Raw genomic sequence first — 23,231 nt, forward strand, 5'->3', positions numbered from 1 at the left:
GGGTTTAAAAGTCTGCATCAGACCCTGAAAGGGGAACTTGCCACTGATTTCAGGGAGAATGCTAATAAACTATACCTGCAGAGGGAACAGAAGCAGGTAACTGATGTGGCTGGACAATATCCAACTTTATGCAGTAGTAGTATTTTGAATTACTAGAATTTTGGGGCATTTCCAACTCTATGGGGCTCAAGAGATACAGCTACCCAAAATCTGAGACTCCCATACAAACTCTGTGAGTAAAGCACCCTACACTGGATGGTATGAAGCTGTTACAGGGTTGAAGGGCAAGCTCCTCATGCAAAAATCTTATATAAGCACTTAGAGACTGGAAATTTCTCTCTGATACATCTTCAAAACGTTCCTGACAGCTATGTAGGTAATGCAAAGTTTAGATATTAGATGAGACCACTTTTCAAGGACAGAGGCCCAGCTATACTGCACTCATTTTAAGGCACTGCTGCTATCAGCTATCTGTTTGGTCTCTCTAGGAGGGTTCAACAATCCTCAGAGACAGAAGAAGATCCTGGTGAAACAGGATCTTAACTTTAGCCACTTCGTTTCAGATCAAGATCCACGTCTCACTCGCTGCTGCCTGTGCAACAGGAACAGTAGCTTCCAGCAGACCAGGAGAGTAACACTGGCAAAAACCACATCACTGTCTTGATAACCTGCTTGAGCTGTCATAAATCCCTTGTGGACGATGCCTCTCTTGCCCTCAAGGGAGTACTCAGTCTGGAGGAGAAGGAAGAACAGCTCAAACATATAACCAGGACACAATACTAGTAAAAAAATAGGAGACCCTCCCATTCATTTAGGCTTAGGTGTCAATTCACACACAGCAAATGAAATTAAAACAAGTGTTTGCACCTTATCATCCAGCTGTCTGTAGAGACTGGCAATCTCCTCATCATATTTCTGTTTTTCCTCTGTTGAGATGCTGGCAACAACTGGTGTTATATTGTCAATAATTGGGGTGTTATCACAAGGCTCCAGGTTCTTCTGATCCTTTGCACTGATCTGTTCGTCTTCAGGCACAGCTTCTCCTGCAGGTACACAATTCATGGTCATTATAATCCAAGAGACAGAGCAGACTGAAACATGGAACATCCCAGGACAGACCTTAGCTGTTGCTGACAGGCACTCAGAAAAGTAAAGAAGGGATGTCTGTTTGACACTGTGATTCAGCTACAGGCCTGCTATCTGGTACCAGGCAGGCAACTGCCATAAATGAAGGTGACAAAGTCAGGTACAGAAAGATGGCCATTCAGTCCCCTACAGTTAGAAAAACAAATAAACAAACTGTAGCAACAGTTCAAGCAGCTGACATTAAGAGGACTGAACTCCCTATTACTCCCCTTTCACTCAAGCGCTTTAGAGATGGATTAGCTCCGTGGATTAATGTAAGTGTAAAAAAGGACGAAAAAAATCAGACTTTCAACCTAAATCCCACAGACAATCAAATGTTCCTTCCTCTCCAGACTTCAGACTGCCTTATCAACTCTCCCTCCCCCATACCGAGCTGCTAAAGCATTAGAACAACAAGCAGACAGATGCATTTAAAACAATACTCACGTCCTACCTTTTCACATCTAAAATTAAATAGCATGGACCAATTTTCAGATGTTGCCTACGCATACCAAACAGGATGCTACCCCTACACATTTTCTTTCACAATAATTTTCTCTGAGGAATATTTTGTTCAATAACTTAAGTGCATTGCAATTACTAGTCTGTTGCAGTTCAGTGAGGAGGGACAGGCAAGCCGCTCATGCCAAAAATTGAATCTACATTCATTAGAGTCTGCCGAGAGACCTTAGCTGCTGAATACTTCCCGCACTGTTCAAGGTGTGGGAAGGTTACGTTCCACCCATCTGCAGAAACACCCTCTCCCTCTCCGCCCTGCGCCCATTTCTGTGAAAATCTACTGTATTTTTGTCCTGTAGAGTTTAACTAGCCATTCCTCTTGCCAAAACTGCGTGGGCACTATTTATCATACTGGCAGGAAAACAAGTAAAGAGGGCAAATATGGAAAACAAAAAGGCAGACTAATTCAGGCCTGAAAGCAAAAGAAAACAAAACAAAACAGGACATGAAAGAGCATGATCAGCAAACTGAAGGTAAGTTTTTCAAGCTTGAAGCATGAAAACAGTAACTTCAAATCAAGTACCAGCACCTCTATAAAAGTACTAAATTCAAAATACTCTGCCCTGCTACTAGGGGCTTAATGTCATTTTTTTATTATTAATGAGAAAAACAAATTGATTTTTCATTGTTGCACTTGAGCAGAACAAGAAAGGTGGGCTCATTCAGATTTTGGGAACTTGCACACATGGCAGTGCTCCTCACACCCCGGAGAATGTTTCAGTAACCTCCAAAGAAGAATCTTAAAGTTGCCATTTCATTGCTGCGTTTTGCTTAACTCAGAAGCTTTGTTTCTGTCTAGTACACATGAAGGGAGGCAGGGAGCCTAAGTCTGATACAAATGCTTGGACAACAATAACCTAACTGTAAAACACAGGCCAAATTTTGCATTTCAATGCAAGTCTGCTGAACTCCTACTTTAACAAGAACTAGGCACATCCAGTTTCTACTACAAAGTCATTTTGTATTTTACTTTCTAAGTTTATAGAATAAGCTATGCTTATGGAGTATCTATGCATTTATTTTGTACATTATTTTCTAGATGCAGTTTCCACTACAGTTTCATTTGGAAAGAGCCATACTCTTATCCCAGGTAATGCTATTTTCTAAGACAAGAAATCAATAGCATTTTGAATGTATTTAATATAATGTTTAGTAACACTAATGAAGAGAACAGGACAGAGGGAGGGGAAAAGGAGGTACGTGTATTTAGACAAAACAATAGGGACAGCATGTTACAAGACTTGTTTGTACAGCATATAACCAGGAATCTGTATGGTCTTCTCTAAAAACAAAAAACAAACAAACAAGACAGCTATGTTTCTAGAACGGGAAGGAAATTAAAGCAGTCACATCTAGTAAACACAATGAAACATACAGAACATTAGAGGATTACAAATTCCCAGCACTCCACAAACCAACAACAGACAGACTGTTTCCATAGCAATTTTACTATGCTGAAAGAGAAATATTCCCTGTGCTAAAGTGGTCCATGTCTCCAGAGAAGGGCACCAGAAGGCAATCACTAGGTAATTACCTAACATGAAAGGCAAGTAAAGCAAGGCAGGGAGTATTAGCTGAAAGAAGGGAATAGTTTTTTGCTCTTAGAAAGGTTAGTTGTTACCTCTTAAGCATGCACAGTAGAGAATTCACCCACAATGTTTAAAAACAGACTTATCTGTCCAACACAATTTTTGACTAGGTACCCAAAGATTATCACATCAGAGGTCAAACTTGCTACCCATGTGATTACTACGTGGTCTTGCAATACAGTATCTTGTCTGGGTACTCTCTAATACCAAGACATACACGCATTGCATTTTACAGTACCTACCATTTCTCCACCTGTTCAGTTCCAGCTCTAGATGCTGAATAACATTCTTTAGACTTTTGTTTTTGTCTTTTTCTTTCTCATACTTTTTCTTCCATTCTTCTGCTGTCAGCTCCAGATTCACAGAGACTGTGTTCTTAATAGTCTTAGCTCTGTGTAACAAAAATAAAAGCTATCAGTTGTTTTGCAGCTTTTATCTCAATACAGCAGTAGGGATTCAGAAGTTTTTCAGTAACACAAAGCTAAACGAATAAAAGTTTGCAATTTATTTTCGAAAGTGGAATGTCACAATCCAATTTGCTCTCAAAACCTCAGCAGTATTTAGGCCTTCAAGCCTAAAATGCTCTTTCTATATCAAAATCCAGCAGCCAGTCAGGAATCACTCTGCTGCTTGAGATTTTTTAGCAGAGCAGCAGCTCTGGAAATTGTTTTTAGATTTAAGGCAAGAACAATTCTTGTCATAATTTTTCCGCTGAATAACCTGTCATCTCTTTCAGCTTCCCCTGGCCTAGGACTCATTGCACACTATGGCATACAAGTGTCTGGCCACAGGCTAACTCCATTAAAACCATTCCTTAAGTTCTATCAACAAAACTTAAGCTGTATTTCACACGTTACAGCAGGGAGCATGCCAATACAGTGAAGCTGAGGGATAGAACCCTATCCTTCAGGAACGCCAAACAGCACTTTCAAATACATCTTTGCGGGTGGAGAGAAAGGAAAAAGAACCACCATCGGTGCAACTACACAGATTTACATCTAACCATGGGGCCTAGGCAGAACAAGCAGGCAGTGGCCTGTGTTTGTATGCTCTGCAATGGCTCCTTGGCTTTTCTAAACTTTATGATTTTTTTCAGAACAAGTCTCAGTTCCACAAAAGGCAGAGAACAAGGAGACCAGATTATGCTGCTAGAAGGCCTAAATGCTACTACCTCTGCCACTAAGAAATGAGAAAAATTTTTTAAACGCCAGCCTGCATCCTTGGGAGGAGTTGGAGACCTTCTACATGGTAGGGGGAAGTTAAAGGTCAGTCTTGAATTCCTTCATGTTTAACCTACATCAGGAAAGGTTTGAACCTTCTCTCACATCCAAGACCTTCAAAATAAAGGAGGATATTCCATAAGGGACTCTGTCATGCCTCTGCTGCTGGCAACCAAACGTCTATGAGAAAGCAGTATTATCTATGGTCTATCTTGGAGATGCAAGAAAGCGCTGCTCTGCAGTATGCAAGGAAGGGAATGAATATACAGAGCAGTAAAGTGCATGACAGACTGGCACAGGAGACTGGTGCCACAAAGAAGAAGTCTAGAACAGAGGCAGGAGCCTTCCACAGTTTACAAGCCAGAAAAATTCAAGATCTTAGCATGCAGTTACAGGTTCTCCATGTATTGTGTTCAAGAACACATTCTGTGTGTTCTGCTTTACTAATCACCAATATTTATAGCTACTTAAAAGTAAAATGTAAACTTAATCCAAAATGCATGTAATCCAATTTGTAAGTTACAATGTCATTCTGACCAGGAAACCTATGGCAGCTAGAGACCTCTTACCTTAATTCTCTACAAAGTTAGACAACCATAGTATCTCAGCAGTCTGAAAATCCTCCCTTTAGCTGTTCTTGGTCCCTCTTCCCCTAAACAAGGGGAGCTGTACTGTCAGTAACAGATTTACACTTCAAGCTATCTACTGCTTTTGATGATAAAAAATAAAACTGTACATAGTAACACAAAAATATGGAATTCAGGTAAGTTTTCAGGCGAAATTTGAACAAGTCAGAATGTAAATGAAGGAAATGGCACTGTGGTTTGGATGCCAAGAATAATGTCTCAAGAGGATAGTCTGTGGAAACCAAAATTAAACAAACGAACAGAAGGAACAAAGACTTTGCATCTCAGCTAGAATTCTTCCTCTGTATCTCAACGCTTCCAAAAAGCATTACTGACTCAAAATTGCCAGTACACGTATATGATGAATGCTTTCTCCTACACACCTCCCTTTCCATTCCAAAATTTCCATTTTTAGGTCATCATCAGAAATGCTGTGACAGTTGGAGTACTGCTACTCAGGGCTCTGATTGGATGCACCCATGAGTGCTGACGGAGCTGGTGGAAGTCACTCTCAAAGCAAGTGTCACTCATCTCCAAAAACAGCAAGAAGGAGGACCCAGGAAATAACAGGCCAGTCAGCCTCACTGCCATCTCTGGAAAGGTGATGGAACAGCTTATCTGGGATGCCATCTTATCATGCTTAACCAATTCGTTCGCCTTCTGTGATGGGCCGACTAGCTAGGTAGATGAGAGGAGAGCAGTGGTTGTGTTCCACCTTGACCTCGGGAGGGCTTCCTGCACTGTCTCCCATAACATCCTCATAGGTAAACTCAGGAAGTGGGATCTAAATGAGTGCACAGTGAGATGGACTGAGAACTGACTGAAATGCAGAGCTCAGAGCACTGTGCTCAAAGTCTAGTCAGAGGCTTGCAGACAACAGTGTCCCCGGGGGGAGGGAGAGGGGGGGGGGTCAATACTGGCTCCAATCTTGTTCAACCTCTTCATCAATGACCTCGATGAGGGCCTCCTCAGCAAGTTTGCTGAAGTTACCAAGCTGGGAGGAGTGGCTGATACACCAGAGGGCTGTTCTGCCATTCAGAGGGACCTGGACATACTGGAGAGATGGGCAGAGAGGAACCTCATGAGGTTCAACAAGGGCAAGTGCAGGGTCCTGCACTGAAGGAGGAATAACCCCATGCACCAGTACAGGCTAGGGGCTGACCTGCTGTAAAGCAGCTCTGCTGAGAGGGACCTGGTGTACTGCAGGTTGACCATGGGCCAGCAACGTGGCTTTGAGGCCAGGAAGGCCAACAATATCCTGGGGTGCGTTAGGAAGAGACTCAGCCCTAGTGAGGCTGCATCTGGAGTAAGGTGTCCAGTCCTGGGCTCCCCATCACAAGAAAGACATGGAGCTACTGGAGAGAGTCCAGCAGCAGAGGACTACAAAGATGATTCTGGGACTGGAGCATCTCTCCTACGAGGAAAGGCTGTGAGAGCCGGGCCTGCTTAGCCTGGAGTAGAGAAGGCTCAGGGGGGATCTTATCAATGTGTCTAAGTATCTGAGGGGAGGGTGCAAAGAGGATGGGACCAGACTGTTTCAGTTTGTGCCTGTTGTGTCTCATCCTATCCCCAGGCTTCACTGAAAACAAACAGCTCTGCCTGAACATGAGGAAAAGCTGCTTTACTGTGAGGGTGCCAGAGCACTGGAATGGGTTACTCTGAGGTTGTGAATTCTTATTCCTTGGAAATATTCAAAAGGTGCCTGGACATGATCCTTGGAACCGTGCTGTAGGTGACCCTGCTTGAGCAGGGGGTTCGGACTAAACGATCTCCAGAGGTCCCTGCCAACTATTCTGTGACTCTGTGATTTAAAGGTCCCGAGTGCTTCAGTAAAAATCAGCTTGATTATAAACCTAAAATCACAATTGAATCAGTCTCAGGTTGCTACTTTAGAAAAGTCACAGTGCTAACAGGGCTAAAAACACACCACCATCTACAGCCAGTTAGGGAGTGCTGTGGTGAGCCTTGAAGCTGGTTCTTTGTCACTCTCTCCACCGCATACCTGGCTGACTGGGTTACTGCTTGGCTGAGGAGGACTGTCAGCAAGAACAAAGCTTGGACTTGCATCTGTACCACCGTACGCACATTCACTAGTCACTGCATCTCTAGGCAAAACCATAAAATTTAAATCCTTCTAGTGGTAACAACTATCATTTTCTTATTGTGAAACTGCTTAGTTGCGACAGAACCTAAAAGATTGCATTAGAAAATGCAAAGCAAGCAGAAGAAAAATGAATAGCATCTACTCTAACAAATCCACAAAAAAAAAAAAAAAAAAAAAAAAGGAGTCAATACAAATTAAGAAAGCTTTGGATCTTTGCCCTTAACTGCTCAAACACCGAGCCCCTCCAAACAAATCCAATGTTATCAAATAAAACAGGCTAAGTAGCAGAATAACAAACAAACCTACTACCAGTTCATAAAGTGTGCAGGCTGAAATGCCCATGAGGAAAAAAAAAAAAAAAAAAAAAAAAAAAACCTACCCTTAGCAATCAGCTACAGATATAGTGGCTAACAGTTCTTTGGGGAGGACAGATGATCTTAAGTTATTTTCTTCATGGTCCCACTTATTGATTCTAAAATATACTTTAAGTATGACCAATTACTAAAAATGCTGAAGTTCTCATGTCAGCAAGAAAGCTCTGCCATAGCTGCGCCTCATACTCCAAATTCTGCTCTGGTAATTTGCACTATGTGGCAAGCTAGAGTTCTATTACTTTAGAAGAATTAAAAACAAACAATATTCTTAAAATATGCAGATGCCTAATGGTTAGCATATTCTTCTAATAGAAACATAGCTCAAGTTTCTGCTCATTTGACTGTACTGTGCAAGGAGAAAGCCACATGATGAAGTTTATTGACTGCGTTACACTAGTGATAGGTGAAGTACCTATCAGAAGGCTCTAAAATAGAAAACAATAGAGAAATAGAAGAAAAGATGGAACAGGAAGAGAAGAAAGTGACTCATTACTGAGAGAAATACATGCACATATTTATTAGCCTTGGTGGGTCTATGAGGAGGAATTTTATTCCTGGCACTTATTTTAATGATGACATTTCTTTATTAATAGGGGGAAAAAGACATACACACACACCCCCCACCCTATATGTTATGTCAGCCTTTAATACAGTCACATTAGAAAAATGAAATATCACAAGAGCCTGTAAAATGATTTAGACTGTAGATTTTAATGATTTTTAAAATATTCACAATCATTACATATGTAAAGGTTGTGTGCTGCTCTGCAGGCCTAATACAGTAATAGGCCTCACTAGTAGTTCATTCCTTACAATTAAATGCTTTCCATGAGGACAGTTCCACAGCTCATAAGCAAATAAACACCCAGCAACACACCACAAGCATGCTCACAAAGTACTTAGCTATTCTCCCAATTCTTTCAGCTGACATCCTGGTCCCCACAAGGAATGTTTTACAGATTAAAAAAAAAGGATAAAAACATTCCTCCTCTTAGAAAGGTATTAACTATTTTTAGCAAGCAACTCAGTTGTTTCTAGTTTCATGGATTGCAAATAAATTCACTCTGCTGTTCTCATCAATTATGCCACATCCGTCAAAGCTCTGCCAGCCAGGATGTGCTGAGTCAGTTACAAAATTGATTTGCCTTCCAAACAGAAGCTGAAAGGCTGATTACTGAAGAATGAATGAAGCCAAAAGAAATGTAGACTGAAGTAACATGGAAATTGGACACTTCCTTTAGCACATATGCATACGAGTTCCCACTGTGATTATCCTGTGGAAAGCAGAGGGCAAACCCCTTCTTGACTCCAGAGATTACAACCTGCCCTCAACAAAACAAAAAAATCCAAAAAGCAACCCACATTACCTTTCAACCCCCTTAATCTAAACTGCTACATTTCATTGCTTACATTTCATTTCAAACTGTACCTGCAGACACAGAGACAGTTCAGCACAACTCCAAGCAGACTGAAACCTAACACAACACCTACTCATCTATTTAAAATAAAATGTCTCTTCAGCTGTTTTACTGCAGTGGAGCCTGATCTGGAATTAGTTAGCTGCAGCAATGGAACTGTCATTTTGTTTTACAGAGGTGTAAGCTTTACCTTTGACTAAAATCAACTTGAAATCAGAAAACTGTAAGGGTGGAGATTTAAAAATAAGCTATCAAAACATTTAAGCTGTTACAGTCAACAAAACTGCACAAGTCATTAGATTTCTGAATTATGCAACACCTTGTATTTAATAATTATTGCATCTTAATATTTGCATCTACTCAAAATTTCTGACACACAATATATGGAATTTCACTAAAAGCTTCCATCTTTAGTAACTTCATCTTACGTTCACTCACTACAAAAAAGTGAATTAAAAAAAAAAGCATAGCAACCTAACTTAATCTGGTTAGGTTAGCAACTATTTCCTCTTTCCATAGCCCTTTCTTATAAAACCTTACTGGAGAGACCTGCAAAGTTCCCTTTGGGGAGTTTTTCTCTGCAAACTTTTGTTCTAAAGAAGTAGTTTATGGTTGCACAGCGAGGGAAGAAAATGTTATAGCAAGCAGAGATCAGACAAATTCATGCTTTTTACAGCTACATGGCTTGCAGCATGTAGGTCCTTCCCTACCTTCCATAAATCCCAGCAGATGTTAAAGACAAGTTAATACCATTTCTGGCATGCCAGATGGGGAAAACATTGTAGAGCTGCCTCCCAGCTTTAACCTATTGCATCATCCCTAATCCTCACAACTGTCCATTAAGAGAGACTGCACCCAACTGCATCTATTTGTCCCCCACTGCCCATTCTGGTTTTTTGTGTACTCTTCTGGGTACGCACTGAAGGGATCACCTTATCTCACTAAAAAACTAAGGAAAAGGACTCATTAAGGACTAAAATGAGGACGGGAGGAAAAAAAAAGATTCTCAGATTGATCTCTTACACATGATTTTACTTTCCAATATAAAATGTTCCTTAATAGTGTGGGCTTCAGTGTAAAATCACACACATCAGAACACATAAGCCATTTTCAGAGACATATCTAATGTATTGTACAAAATTAAATAAATTATATCTCAAAAACGACCACAGGTTATTAGCATTTTTTCCTATTACGAATATACATGCATTTATGCATGCAGGTATGTATGCATTTTACATGCAGTAATTTTCCAAAGTATCAGAGTTCAATTACAACAAAGGCAGTAATTATTTAAATTAGCCTATATTAGGCCTATTTTTGCAAACCTCTCAAGTGTCTCAGTGACTATTGCCACTGAAGACACACACAAGAGAAATTTTTTCCTGACCACTTCCACATTTGTATATTCCTTACTTGCTTCTGAAGACTTGTTCCTATATTGTTAAGATCTTAAAATCAAAAATGTCTGTGAGCTGTCATGGCAATCTTTAACAGCTGTCAATATTATACTAAGTTCACATTCTACATTTTGCTTAATTAACAGTTGAGAGGACATTTTTTTGCAACCATAATCACTAAGATTGCATTCAAGGAGAAGAATGCACCTTTCAGAACATATGGAAGGGTACAAAGAATTATCTAGCTTAGTGATGACTAAGACTCACCGCTGTCCAAACATCAGTGTAGACTTTGTTTCAGCTTCATTGAAAATAGAAGGAGAACAGCATATAACAATGGTGGTTCTGCAGTTTCCTCCAAGGGAATCCTGAAGTATTCGGGTCATTTTGCTGTCTCGGTATGGTACATGGGTTTTCTAATCAAAATACAGATCAGATACAAGAACAAATTTATAAAAATTATGATACAAGGTTCTCCCTCATTATAAGTCTACAGTGATAGACTTAATAGATTTTGAAGCATATAATTCTGAAGTGTAATTGTTTTGATTGTGCTAAGATGTACCACACTGGATAACCATTCAAGTGAAATCACTGAGAATTTGGTTCTTTATATTTAGCAGAGTAGCAAAATTGTCATTGGTTTATGGTAGGAAAGCCAGTATTTTTTCCTTCCTGAATTGGAATGCTGGTTTATTTCTTATGCACATGGCAAAGAAACAGATAAATAAGAAGTCATTCTTAAACAGTACAAAACAGGATTACTTACAGTTCCTTCTGCCAAGGCAGATATCACATTGCCTAATGCAGACAAAGACTTATTGATATTTTTAGCTTCATCAAGAACAGCCCCCTCTGCTCCAGTTTTGCTGACCTACCAAAGAGAATACACCACAATAAGGCTCAGCTACTAGCAAGATCCTGTACAAATGCAGTTATAATGCAAATGGAGATAGCACAACAATTAACAGTCTTGGAGAATAAACAAAACAAACGTAACCTCAATACGAAGAGTGAGTTTTTAATATGCACCTTTTTGTTAATGGAAGGCTGCAATATTTCTGACTTTCTTCCAGTTTCAGAGCAAGTTCATCTACATGCCTTTACTTCACTAGAGAAAAAGCTGTTAAGTCTGTGCTCTCTTGTGAGGACACCTGAAAGCCACTTTCAAAACCAGATTGTCCACATAGACAAGGAACTTGCAAACGATATTATTTGCAAATATCTTCAGGGCATGCTCAGTGGCACAGTATATGCCACCAAACAAGTATTTTGTCGTTGTATTTGCTTGCATGGACCAAGAATGTCAGGACAGAAAAAGCATGATCTTACTCATACTGAATGCAAGGTTTGCTGGTCCACAAACTGGACTCCAAAGCACCCAGTTCAGAGGCTTAGTGTCCTGCGAAGAATGCTCCTTTAGACAGCAGTGAAGACAATAACCTTTTCTCTCCCTTCTCACTCTCTCCAGCCACTTGGGGAAAGGAGGGGTGGTAGGGTTTATACAGAAGTATAGGACAAAGCCAAATAGTTTTCTTTACGTTGCAACTAGACTTTTACGCTTTCCTCTAAAAACGACTGACTTATGATACAAAAGGCAAAATGACTGTACGTTTTAAGAAAACAATCTACCAACGAAATCCTTATTTTGGGTTTTCAGCGGAATAGCCAAGCCAACATAATGAATTGCAAAAGTGCAAGTTTCAGTGAAGAACAGAATCTGACTAGGTATTATCTTCTAAACATTACTAACAGTTTTTAATTTACCATTTAATATTGAAAATGAATATGATTAATTACAGTCGTGAATGGCTTCCACATTCTACCAGTGACTTAACTACCACACCTCAGCGAGCATTTCTGAAAGGTGAATCACTTTTGTGATAAACAGATACAAATTATTTTCTGGTTAGTATTTTTCCATAATGGCAAGCAGAAATAGTCACTACAACTGAGAGAGTTATTCAGGGGCTTCAGGTAGACCTCAGCTGTATAACTGAACAGTTATATGAAAGTATGCTAGTTCAACCCACTTCATGATATTACAGATCATGGTTTTGCAATTCACAAACATTTCTGATCTGTTTTTTGGGGTGTTCTGTTTTTTAAATGAGTTGGAGAAAAAGGCATACCAATGATAACACTCAAGACTTCTGTAAAATTTCTGTAACTATACTTAGCGTAGTTTTACAGTGACACACACACTTGCATTTTCAGTGTAGTGACCCCACTAATATCTCCGAGCACAGCTTAGGAAAAAAGAAAGATTACCTTCTCACTTCCAGCCAAGTCTACCAGGTAAAGCTTTCCACTGAGTTTCTTCTCAGTTTCCACATTTTCTTGTTTAATATTAATGAGGAAGATACTGTGGCTTCTAGAGCTGTGTTCATTCATATCTACAGAGCAATCACATTTTAAATGTTTTGTTTAAATACTTTTTAAATTTGCCAAGAAATTACTTCATTCTAACAAGCCGAAGACTAATGAACTCAAAAATAAAGGAGTTCACCTATAAGTACAACTGTACTGAGAGCAGAGTCCACACCAAGAGCAGCAACTAACACTTGCACACTACAGAATGTGCTCTTACGTTTTCCTGACATGAGCAATTTAACTAGATTCATGTTAAATGACAGCCTTGGAAAAAAGCTTTTAAATTGTGTTTTGGGATTTTTTTTTCCTCCTTCTCCCCGAAGGAAAATAAAATGACTAATAATTTAACTAGAAATTATGGGGAGAGAAGAGGGAGGAGGGGCAGGGGAAAGAACATTAAGTGTAATGAAATGCCATTTCATGGGTACAAGCAAAAATAAAGGTTCTCTCCTTTTGTACTTGCTAATAAGGATACACTGCACAGAAAATGCATCTATGATATAACAGAGGCTATTTAGAATGCAGACCTACAATTAGCAATTAATTTCATCATCCTGGACTGAGACTGATTTTTTCCCCAAAATTTAGGAAATGTTTTCATCAAAAACATACGATTTTAATTAGAATTTCAGAGTGATTTTTATTGCTTCTGTAAGTTAAAACAAACAAACAAAAATTCCTCCTTCACCCACATGGCAGGTAGAACACAGGCAGCTGCAGTGTTCTGCAGCTCAGAAAATTCTAAATTCAGTGGTAACCATACTATGCTTAAAGCTTCAAAAAGCAGCAAAGAGAAAAAAACATTAAGAACCGGGAAAACAGCTTTTCCTCCATTTCCTCTGTTCTGTTTTCTCAGTTACCATAGACCCACTGCCATCCTTCCCAATCCACAGTCTCAACTCCCCTTTTCTCCTCTATCTCCAAACTCAGTTTTTCTGTTGCACTTCCAAATTTGCTTTTTGCCACTCCTCAATTTCAGTCTTGGTAGAGCACATTCTCTGACGAACTTCTGTCTGAACTTGTGTGTGTCAAATGCAGCAGATAAACACCACACCAAGAGACAGATTTGGATTCTTTTTGTTAAGGACAATAGCAAAACCCAAAGGAGTAAACCTTACCCAGGAAAAGAGAGACTGCATTTCTATTAATATGGTAAGAAAGGCAAGGAAAAACCGAAACAACGTGGTATTTATCAAAGTAAAAAACTAGAGAAAAGAGAAAGGAGTTACCAAGTGCATCATCAAACTCAAATTTTGTGGGGTTTTTCGTTCTTTTCTTTTCAAGTTGAGCTTCTGCTAAGCTCACTGCTTAGATCAAATACATCTTGCAATATAAACTGGGCAAAAGGCCAAAGACATCTGCCCTTTTTTATCATCATAGAGCTAGCTAGGCTATACACAAGTTTGACACAGGCTGAAGTGATTTTTATTTACATAGAAAGATTTGTTTGTTTTGCCATCACTGGAGCTCAGCCCAAGCCACTGCCTCACTGGGATAAGTCACAAGAGATATACAGGCGGAGTATGACAATAGCAAAGAACAGGATTTCGTTCTGGAATAAAAGTAATTTCTCTGCAATCTTTGCTTGCCACTTTGACCAATGAACTCCTCAGAACTCTTGACGTATAGCACAGAAAAGAATGTTAATATACATACATATGTACGTGTGTGTATACACGTTTGGTTATACATATTTTTTCAGGATCTATGCGTAACAACAGAAATGGACTTTTTATATCTAGTGGCACATGTTAAATTTGGATGTTCTCGAAGATGAAACTCAACGAATGTTTCTGTATGCTGTGAAGCTGCTGCAAAATAAATATAGTTCTAGTCATTTTTTAGTGTTAATATACTTGAGTGAAAGATCTAATGGTGCACTAATTTTATGTACTTTGTGAATGCTAATAATCAATACACCATTACAAAGCAACAATAACCAGTGCTTAGTAGACAGAAAAGCTTCCTTAGATTACTTACTTGTAACAGCTACATGACGGTTAGCTTTTCCTTCATCAATGACATCCAAAACCTCTTCAGGACTAGATACAAATCTTTCTGTACATCCCTAAAAATTGAACACAGAAAAGGTTAGTAAGTGTACTACTACTCCAAAAGCCATCAAGAATAACATTTAGTGCTGACAAATAAAAAAAGAAGTAACCTCTAATATGAATTTTAGTAAGGCAGTGGGTCAAAACATGCCTTTGTATCAACTTCAGCAGGACTTGCTGAGATAACCCAAGAGAACGTTTTCTTTCACAGGGTGAAGGAGTCAGTCAAATCCAAATACGCAGTGGAAGCAAGTGTCACTACTTGAACACATGGAATAAGACTATATATTCAGACTACTAATTTGGATTAGATAACATAATCAGATTAGTTCTTCTCGCTCAATCTAAAGGACAAGACGCACTGTCCTCCTTCTCTAACACGGTATTACCACGGGAATTTTTTTTCCCCTCTCCTGAGAATCAGAATACACAAAACAATATTATATGTGTATTAAAGGTCACATATGTTCACAAGTACAATTCACATTTACATGTACAATCTAAGTGAAGGCACAGGAAGCTATAAAACAACTGACATATTCCTAACCCAACAAATCTGTTCTAAAATGTTGTAAGATCACAGCATCTACGCAACATAATATTAAAGAAAAAAATCCTTCAAGATGTTCTCTTTCATAACCAACATGAAATAGAAATATGAATACTTAAATCTTAACACCTTTATAACAAAAGTGTTTCAAGTCAGGAAAATAAAGCAAACATAAATGATTCAAACCCATTAATATTTCAAGAAACTCTAAATTCAGGGATTAATATTACTTCAACATCCAAGACTTTGAATGCTTGAGATGAATCACCTCAAACACATCAGGATACAAACAGAGAGCTGCATATAAATGCCTATATTGGTTATCTGAGAAAGAACAGAAAACAAGCATCAAAGTTCTCTTGTACCTTAACATATGGAACTCTGTTTTTATCTTCATGTACAGCAAGGTTCGTTTTTGACACTAGGAAGAAAGATGCAGTTCATTATAAATATTCCACAAGTAAAAATGTGTCAACTACAGGCATGACAGATAATCTGAATGTATTAAATTTGTAACTTATAAGGAGTGGGAAGTGACTACACTTTTTATGTATACAAATTTACATAACAGAAACCATGATTTTTTTCTTTAAAGAAACCTTACAGCACAGAGATTTTGTTTAATGCTGAGATCAGTAAGTTAAATACTGCTTTAAAGAAACCCAAATTGGTCTGTAAGAATTTCAAAAGGTACAGAAGAACAAGGACTCAAACCACTCCAATGCACATTACTTTTTTATGTTACTGTTAGTACGTATTTCTCACTTCAGACTGAATCAACAAGCACAAATTGCTTTCTGCAACATACAGTAAGCATGCATAGACACACAATTGGTAAAATAGAGACAACGCTCAAGTAACTATCTAGCAAAAGTAAAGCAAAAATAAACTTGAGCTGAACATACTCTAAATTTAACCAAAAACTTTAACAAAACATTGCATTTCTTATTTTCAGTTATAATTTCACCATAAGAATATGCATCACCAATGAGGCTCACACATGCAGGGTGCACTAAAATTCCGTGGTGGTTTATATGATTCAGCCCATTCTGTAAAAAAACTCTATACTCACTAATCTTATGATCAAGCATCATAGAAGTAGGTGCACAAGAGCCAGAGAATCATACGACTTAAAACGCAAAATTTTCTTTGGTAAACTCAGTCAAATAGCTTAAATTTAAATCCCTAGTGTAAATCACTACAAACGCAAAACCACTTAGTCACTTAAGTAAAAGAAATGAAAAAACTTACCATCAAGTAGGTCCCTTATTTTGTCCAAATAAATCTCAAAGTAGGAAACCTAATTAATCATAAATGGTACATATTTAAACTTTGGCAATTTAAAAATTACTGTACTTATATTTCCATGCTTGTCAAAATAAAAAGCACCAAAGTAAAATGAAGACTCATCTCACAAATATTTTTAATTACAACTCTTTCATGTAAAAATACCTGTATTTTGAATGACTTACACATGACACTACCTTAGTCTTTCTCCATCTCTCATTGATTCATGAGGAAAGATTTACAAAAAACAAAAAACAAAACAAAAAAAAAAAAAAAAAAAAAGAAAACAACAACTTTGGACAAAGCTTATATTCTACATATTTTCTGAAATATGAAAAATGGGCAAAAAGTACTGAGCATAATCTTATCACTACAGCATCACTAGAAGGGTGCAATCCGGCAACCTTAAGAGGTGCACTGATATTCACCAGCACAAACCAAAGGGCATATTCAGTGGTTTAACATACTGTTATGTAAGCCTAAGCAATACACATTAAATGAAATTAAGTGAAGCATATGTAAAGCTTTTTCCTGAATCAGATCCAAGAGAGGAACTTGAAGAAAAGACAGATAACTGTTCTTAAAATAAATAAATAAAAAAGAGTGAAAAAATGTTTAAGGAGAGGGAGAATGAATGACTAAAAGTGTTATCCAACTCTGACAGAAGTAAACAGAAATGTGTTATGGGGATGGTGCCTAAGTATATTGGAAAAAAGTTTTATCCAGGGATTATTTAGCTAGCCAAATACTAGGCAGCTAAATTCTAGATAATGAAGCATCATTTTATGTTATGAGAAAAAGTAAGTTACATTATTTTTTTAAAAAACTGATGATTTGCTCTTCTTTCATGATTGCTGCTATTACATACAGATGTGTTTAGCTTTTGTGCATTTACTTAAGCTGTGTCCTATTTAAAGCTATCCTCTGGACTAGCTTGTTTCAACAGTCTAGTTTACCCAGACTCATTTCACATGCTTTGTATTATCCTATTAACATAGTACTGAGGAACAACATGCACTGGAGATGTTCCCGTCCCTGTTCTTAATGGGTCTCTAATAAAAGAAGGGGAGAAAAGAAAAAAGAAAAAAGAAAAAAATTCACTCATTTTCAAAGTTGGCTCCGTTATTAAAAGACTGACAGTTCGGTTAAATTCTTGGTCTCAGCAACAGAACATGCATTTCTCTAGATGACAGCTTCTTGTATAATCACTCACTCATTCATTGCTATTTAGGCAGCTTTTCTGTTACAATATTCAAAAGTGTCAACTATGATAGAAAACCACTGAAACAATTCAGTGCTGGCAGAACATGATTTATAAAGTGATAATCTTCCGCTGGGACAGGAATTTACTACACCTAGTGTCTAGTACAAAGGGGTCTCCATCTGCTGGTATCAAAGTATTATCATATAGTAGCAACAGCCACATGAGTGTTTTGCAGATCATGAAAACAAATCATTCTCACTTTTGCAGAAGCTATTTCTGTACAACTTCAAAGATGTCTCTTCTTAAAGAGCTCAAAATTTTACAATCCAAGATCCACTAAAATAATAGACGGTTTATTTCAACTTTGTAAAGATGCTTCTGTCTACTCTTCTTCAGCATACACCACTTGAGAACAGGCATTGCTAAGAATGCTCTCCTTACAGAATGATCTAGGACTTCCAGGACAGTAACAGGTTCAGAGATGTGTAAAAATGTTAGATTATGCTGCATTATTAGAAAAAAATAATACTCAGAGGTACTTTCAAGGGCTTTAATGCAGCCAGTGCCGAAAAGTCACTCATCGTCTAATCTCTAGGCACAAGACAAACCAGTCGGGGGACAGAGGAGCAGAATCCCATTCTAAGGGAGCATTACCAGGTCACAGCAGGAGAAGTTTTCACCTTGATTTGCTGAGCACAGCTACTCAGCTTTACCAAAGCCTTCTTGGCTCTCTCTGGTAACAGTTTTAGTTATATACCGTGTGTTTTGTGGGACGGATGACAGAGGAGTACTCATTTTTCCTGCAATCCACTGGGTAATTTTACTGATATCTGCTTAGGAGAAAGCTGTGTCCTGGCTCCAGCTCTGCCAGACTGGCTGAGATCCCCCCCCACAGCTGACAGCTGAGATAGCATTTTGCAGCCACTCCCTAGGAGACTGGATGATGGACAGGAATTAAAGGTCACTTTGAAGAATTTGAGAGAGATCATATGTATGGGATCACAACAGAGATAGGTCAAAAAACATATTAGTTGTTCAAATTGTAATTTAGTCCATCACAACTTTTGAAACCCATGCATAAGCTCCCGAGATAAAACTGACTTCTAAACATCTGTAAACATTCTGTAAAATTGCCTAAAGTGATTTCCTCCATCTCAAACCCTTGTATTATGGATGACTGTTTATATCTTTGAAATAAGAACAGAATATCAATATTGTATTAAATGCCATGTGATCTAGTAACATCTATGGTTATAACCAGAAGGGTTGCAGCACAGTCTTTTGGAGAAGCTGCATTAAAGTAAGAAGATATGGTAAGAATATCCTTACAGTGTTGGCTAGTCTATCAGTTTTGGCAAAAGGTGACGAAGACATGGCAATCAACTTGAGAAACGCTACAGAGAAACCTGAGATCAACTAATCTGTTAATTCAAGTTATTCTGCTGTGACTGCCATCTTAGTTGAAGTTAGCTAAGATAGACTAGCCAACCTGAGTTAATAACCCCAAAAATTCTGTCAAAAGTCCTTTCCTTAGGCTAAAAAAATCTATCAGATTTTTCAAATAAATGTCCTCATTAATGTAACAGTTTTAGGAATTACAAAAAGGAAAAATCCTGCAGCAAAATGTTAAAAGAATGCAGATTTCACATTCAGCTCACTTTCCTTCATCTGACCCATTACGTAACATGCCATTCTGCATTTACCTTTATGTGAAACTCCAGGTTTTCATCCATGGAATAGATGTGATCAAAGATGTCATGTGCAATTCTTGGAATGATTCCCATTAGCTGAGGGTCATGCAGCTTCCCCTACAGACACAAAAGCAAACTGTAACTTGGAAAGCATCACTCAGGCACAGGAGAAGAGGCGGCTGTGTTCAAACATATCTTCATGCAATGGGCCCTACGAACATGTCTGCTGCTCTGTGGGGATTTGCTTGATACAAGTGCACACAAGAGGTGGCAGAATGACTCAACATGTTAGCAATCTTCACCCTACAGAGTACTTATTTGTTTTGTCAGTTCCTACCAGTTGTAAAGAGTGCTGTCCTGCTGCTATTTACATGGTTGCTCCCTGATTTAAGGTAGATGAACAAACACAAACAAAACACTTACAAATTACGGCCTGGTTCTCGAAGTAAAAAAACAAATGTTTGAAAACATGTCAGAAATTAAAAGTCTTACAGCATTCTGATTCTCTTTCATCACTGTACTAGAAAGCTAAAAGGAAAGCTGAGTTGTGGGGATTTGGGGAATTAGAGTAATATATTCTGGTTTCAGCTTGTTGGGCCTACTGCCAGAGAGCAGTGCTTTACAAACATTACTGTTCTCTATACCAATTTGTACAACTACCTTTCTCTATTCTTTGAGGAACCAAATACGAAACAAAAATAATTTCCTGGCTGCATAGCTCCTTTTAGTTGCATTCCTCTTTTTGAGGAAGTCGAATGCTATCACTATTTAAGTACTGAAAAAAACACAAATATGAAATAAAAACCTTTTTCTGACTGAATCATACTCTGTATTATTACCTCCACATACTATACAAAACTGCTTAAAGATGTCATAGCAAGCATTTCAGTCAGTAGCCATAAGACACCATCAGGGCATATGGTCTAGAAAACATATAATCTTCAAACCTCATCTAAGTGTAACTGCTGATAATCAGCACACCAAACACCTTAATCCAAATACTGGTACAGAAATTTTCAAAATATCATGGATGACCACACAATCCTAATCAAGGGAAGTTATTTTTGATCAGTAACTTCCAGAAGTAGAATTACTGAACACAGAACAATTTCAGCAAAATAGGAAGAAAAGCATACCAACAGGCATGGCTTTCTTAGCAATATGCATGTTTGACTGAGCAGTGGGTCATACACACACATTTAATCAGTTAGTCAGCCTTTATTAGTATATTCAAATGTAGTCTTTCTGGACACCACTTTCTTCATTTTAAAGTTGGTTCTATACATTAACCTTGGATGAAGACTTAATATGAAGAATTAACAATATCTCAAAGCTTGAATTCAAGGCAGTTACTAGGTTTATGACCTTGGATTACACATCTTGGAATTAATAGGGGGAAATAGAGAATGAGCACAGTTGTATTGCTAACTGCCTTCCCTTCAAAACACTCAATCTGCTGTGGGAGCATTAACTGCTACACTGTATACAACATCTTGTTTAGCTTCTCAAAAACTAAAAAGTCCTCGTTGTACAATACACTTTATTTCATAACAAGAGAATGAAAAAGAACAATGATCAAATAAAATGAATCCTCAATGGAAGGGAAAAACTACATACACACACACGCAGAACAAAACTTACTTTATTTTTTAAATCTTGCTAGCAAAGATGTCATTGCACAACACTTAGTTTTATTACACACTCACAGCTGTTATTGAACAGACACTGTAACACAGTTTTTGTGCTATTCATCTCTTCTCACTGAAAAAGTCCTCAAAAAGCTCACTGAAGTCAACTGGCTACCCTGCACGGAGTTACCCTACTGGAGACAGTATTCCCAGAGCATAAAGCAGTTTTTTTCCCTAAAGGATGATGACAAATGTAGCTACAGAACCAGAGCTACATAATACCCCTTTTTCTGTAGTACTTTTAATCAAGCTGAGTTATCAGCTGAGTCAAAACCCAGTATGAGTTTGAGCTTTCCCATAAAGACTTCTTTCTGCATAGAGGCACGTCAACTGTGGAATGTCTGCACTATGCTCTGCTGCACTCTGTAAACATATGCCCTAATAATTGCTTCTGTAAGTGACAACATATAAGAGAATTTAATGAAACATTCTCATCTCAGTGAGCTCTATATAATACTTACACTTTTCCTTTCCTTTTCTTTCACTGGAAAGCTGAAGTCAAAAAAACAAAATCTCACTCCACGCCTAATGGATTTAGGTGTGACCTCAGAAACAGTTTGCAGAAACATGCTTCTGCTATTGCCACGATGATACTGCAGTTAGTCAGCCCCCTCTAAAGCACCAGCACAGAGTTTACTACTCATTAAAGACTTTCGTTTTAACAAGAACACCAGTTTCCACATTGAACCACAGCAGGCAGTAGCTAGTGAAGTGTAAGAGCTGAGACAGCGCTCTATTTCAGAATGCTGACGTAATAACTACAACCTGCGGGGACAAACTATTTAACGGCCAAAGCCCATCAGTGTAACCTTATGGACAAAAAATATGTAGTTTTAAGAATGTATCTATCCTGCTGTACAGGGTGGCAAGTGTTTTATCTAGCAGGAGAAAGAGCCATGTATGTCAGAGTCTATCTTGGCTATATTATACTATTATGTATTGCTTAAGCTTAACACTAATACCATGAAGCATTTCACAGAAAATCCTCCGTAACAGCTTTACCTAGAGGATTTAATATTTCTTCAACTTCAGACGAGCTTTTTCTTCCACAGCATACTATAGCAGTGCTACAAGAACATATAGGGTTAAAAGGGGGATAAAAACTCAATATATAGACTTGAAACCTCTTTAAAATGACAGCTTTTTAAAAAAAGGCCATTTTCCTATAGTCATTTTCTTTATCACAGCTTGTAATTCTAATTATAAATTGGCTTTAAGAGATCTTTCCCCATGCCATGTGGAAGCACCAGCTCAAGCCCTGCAGACATTTTGATTTAATTATATTCAGAGCTGGTGGATTACTCAGTCATTGTGCCATCTGTGAGGACTGAACTAGTGATTTCCTCCATCCTCACTCTCCAAAGAAAGCAAGGACAGACTTAATTAGACAGGAGGCATCAGCTATTATATCCTCCAGGAAAGGAACAACTGTGGCAACTGAATAGTGATTTCACCAGAGCCTATTGGCTCAAGAGAATATTGCTTTCTTTCTAATTTAACCTTCAGGTCAGGTAGGTCACCCATGTTAATCATGCAGTGAATTTGTCTGCCACTGCTGAACAACTGGAAGTACAGCTTATTCTTATCTTCTCTCATTTTATTTAGTAATATGTTGTTTTAGACTTTCTATTTAAAATTCATAGTTGAACTACGATGTTCTAAAATATATACACCCAGCTTGTATAGTGTTTGTGATTGAATAATCCCAGGCTAATAGTTACACAGCGGTCCACTGAAGAATTACTGCTTGGCTAATCCTCCATTTTTAGCAGGAAACTAAAATATCACTTAAATGTCTCTATCTGAACAGTCTAAGAGAATTTGTGCTAAGAGGACTACGTTGTTACACTCTGCGTTCCGGAAATACAAACAGACACTGGAATTTGGTATTCCTTTCCTCCAGGGTAACAATTCTCAAATTCATTTATCTGCTCTGCAGCATGTGAGAGAAATTCCCAGAAGAGGGGTGCAAATGAGAAAACCAATAACCAAGGCACGAATTTTTGCAA

At 38.2% G+C, this 23,231-nt stretch overlaps 1 protein-coding gene across 1 annotated transcript in view; it reads right to left on the minus strand.

Moving 5' to 3' along the window:
* Positions 1-23,231, minus strand: part of KIF5C (kinesin family member 5C) — a 92,174-nt gene that overhangs the window by 35,363 nt on the left and 33,580 nt on the right. Inside the window, exons 4-12 of the mRNA XM_062578456.1 lie at positions 19,547-19,651; positions 16,604-16,652; positions 15,718-15,773; positions 14,729-14,816; positions 12,647-12,771; positions 11,145-11,249; positions 10,643-10,791; positions 3,476-3,624; positions 868-1,043 (exon numbers count right to left, since the gene is read on the minus strand). Of these exons, the coding sequence (XP_062434440.1) occupies positions 868-1,043; positions 3,476-3,624; positions 10,643-10,791; positions 11,145-11,249; positions 12,647-12,771; positions 14,729-14,816; positions 15,718-15,773; positions 16,604-16,652; positions 19,547-19,651 (1,002 nt within the window). The remainder of the gene's footprint in view (positions 1-867; positions 1,044-3,475; positions 3,625-10,642; positions 10,792-11,144; positions 11,250-12,646; positions 12,772-14,728; positions 14,817-15,717; positions 15,774-16,603; positions 16,653-19,546; positions 19,652-23,231) is intronic.

Source organism: Rhea pennata, chromosome 6 (genome assembly GCF_028389875.1).
Source record: "Rhea pennata isolate bPtePen1 chromosome 6, bPtePen1.pri, whole genome shotgun sequence".
Classification (NCBI taxonomy): Eukaryota; Metazoa; Chordata; class Aves; order Rheiformes; family Rheidae; genus Rhea; species Rhea pennata.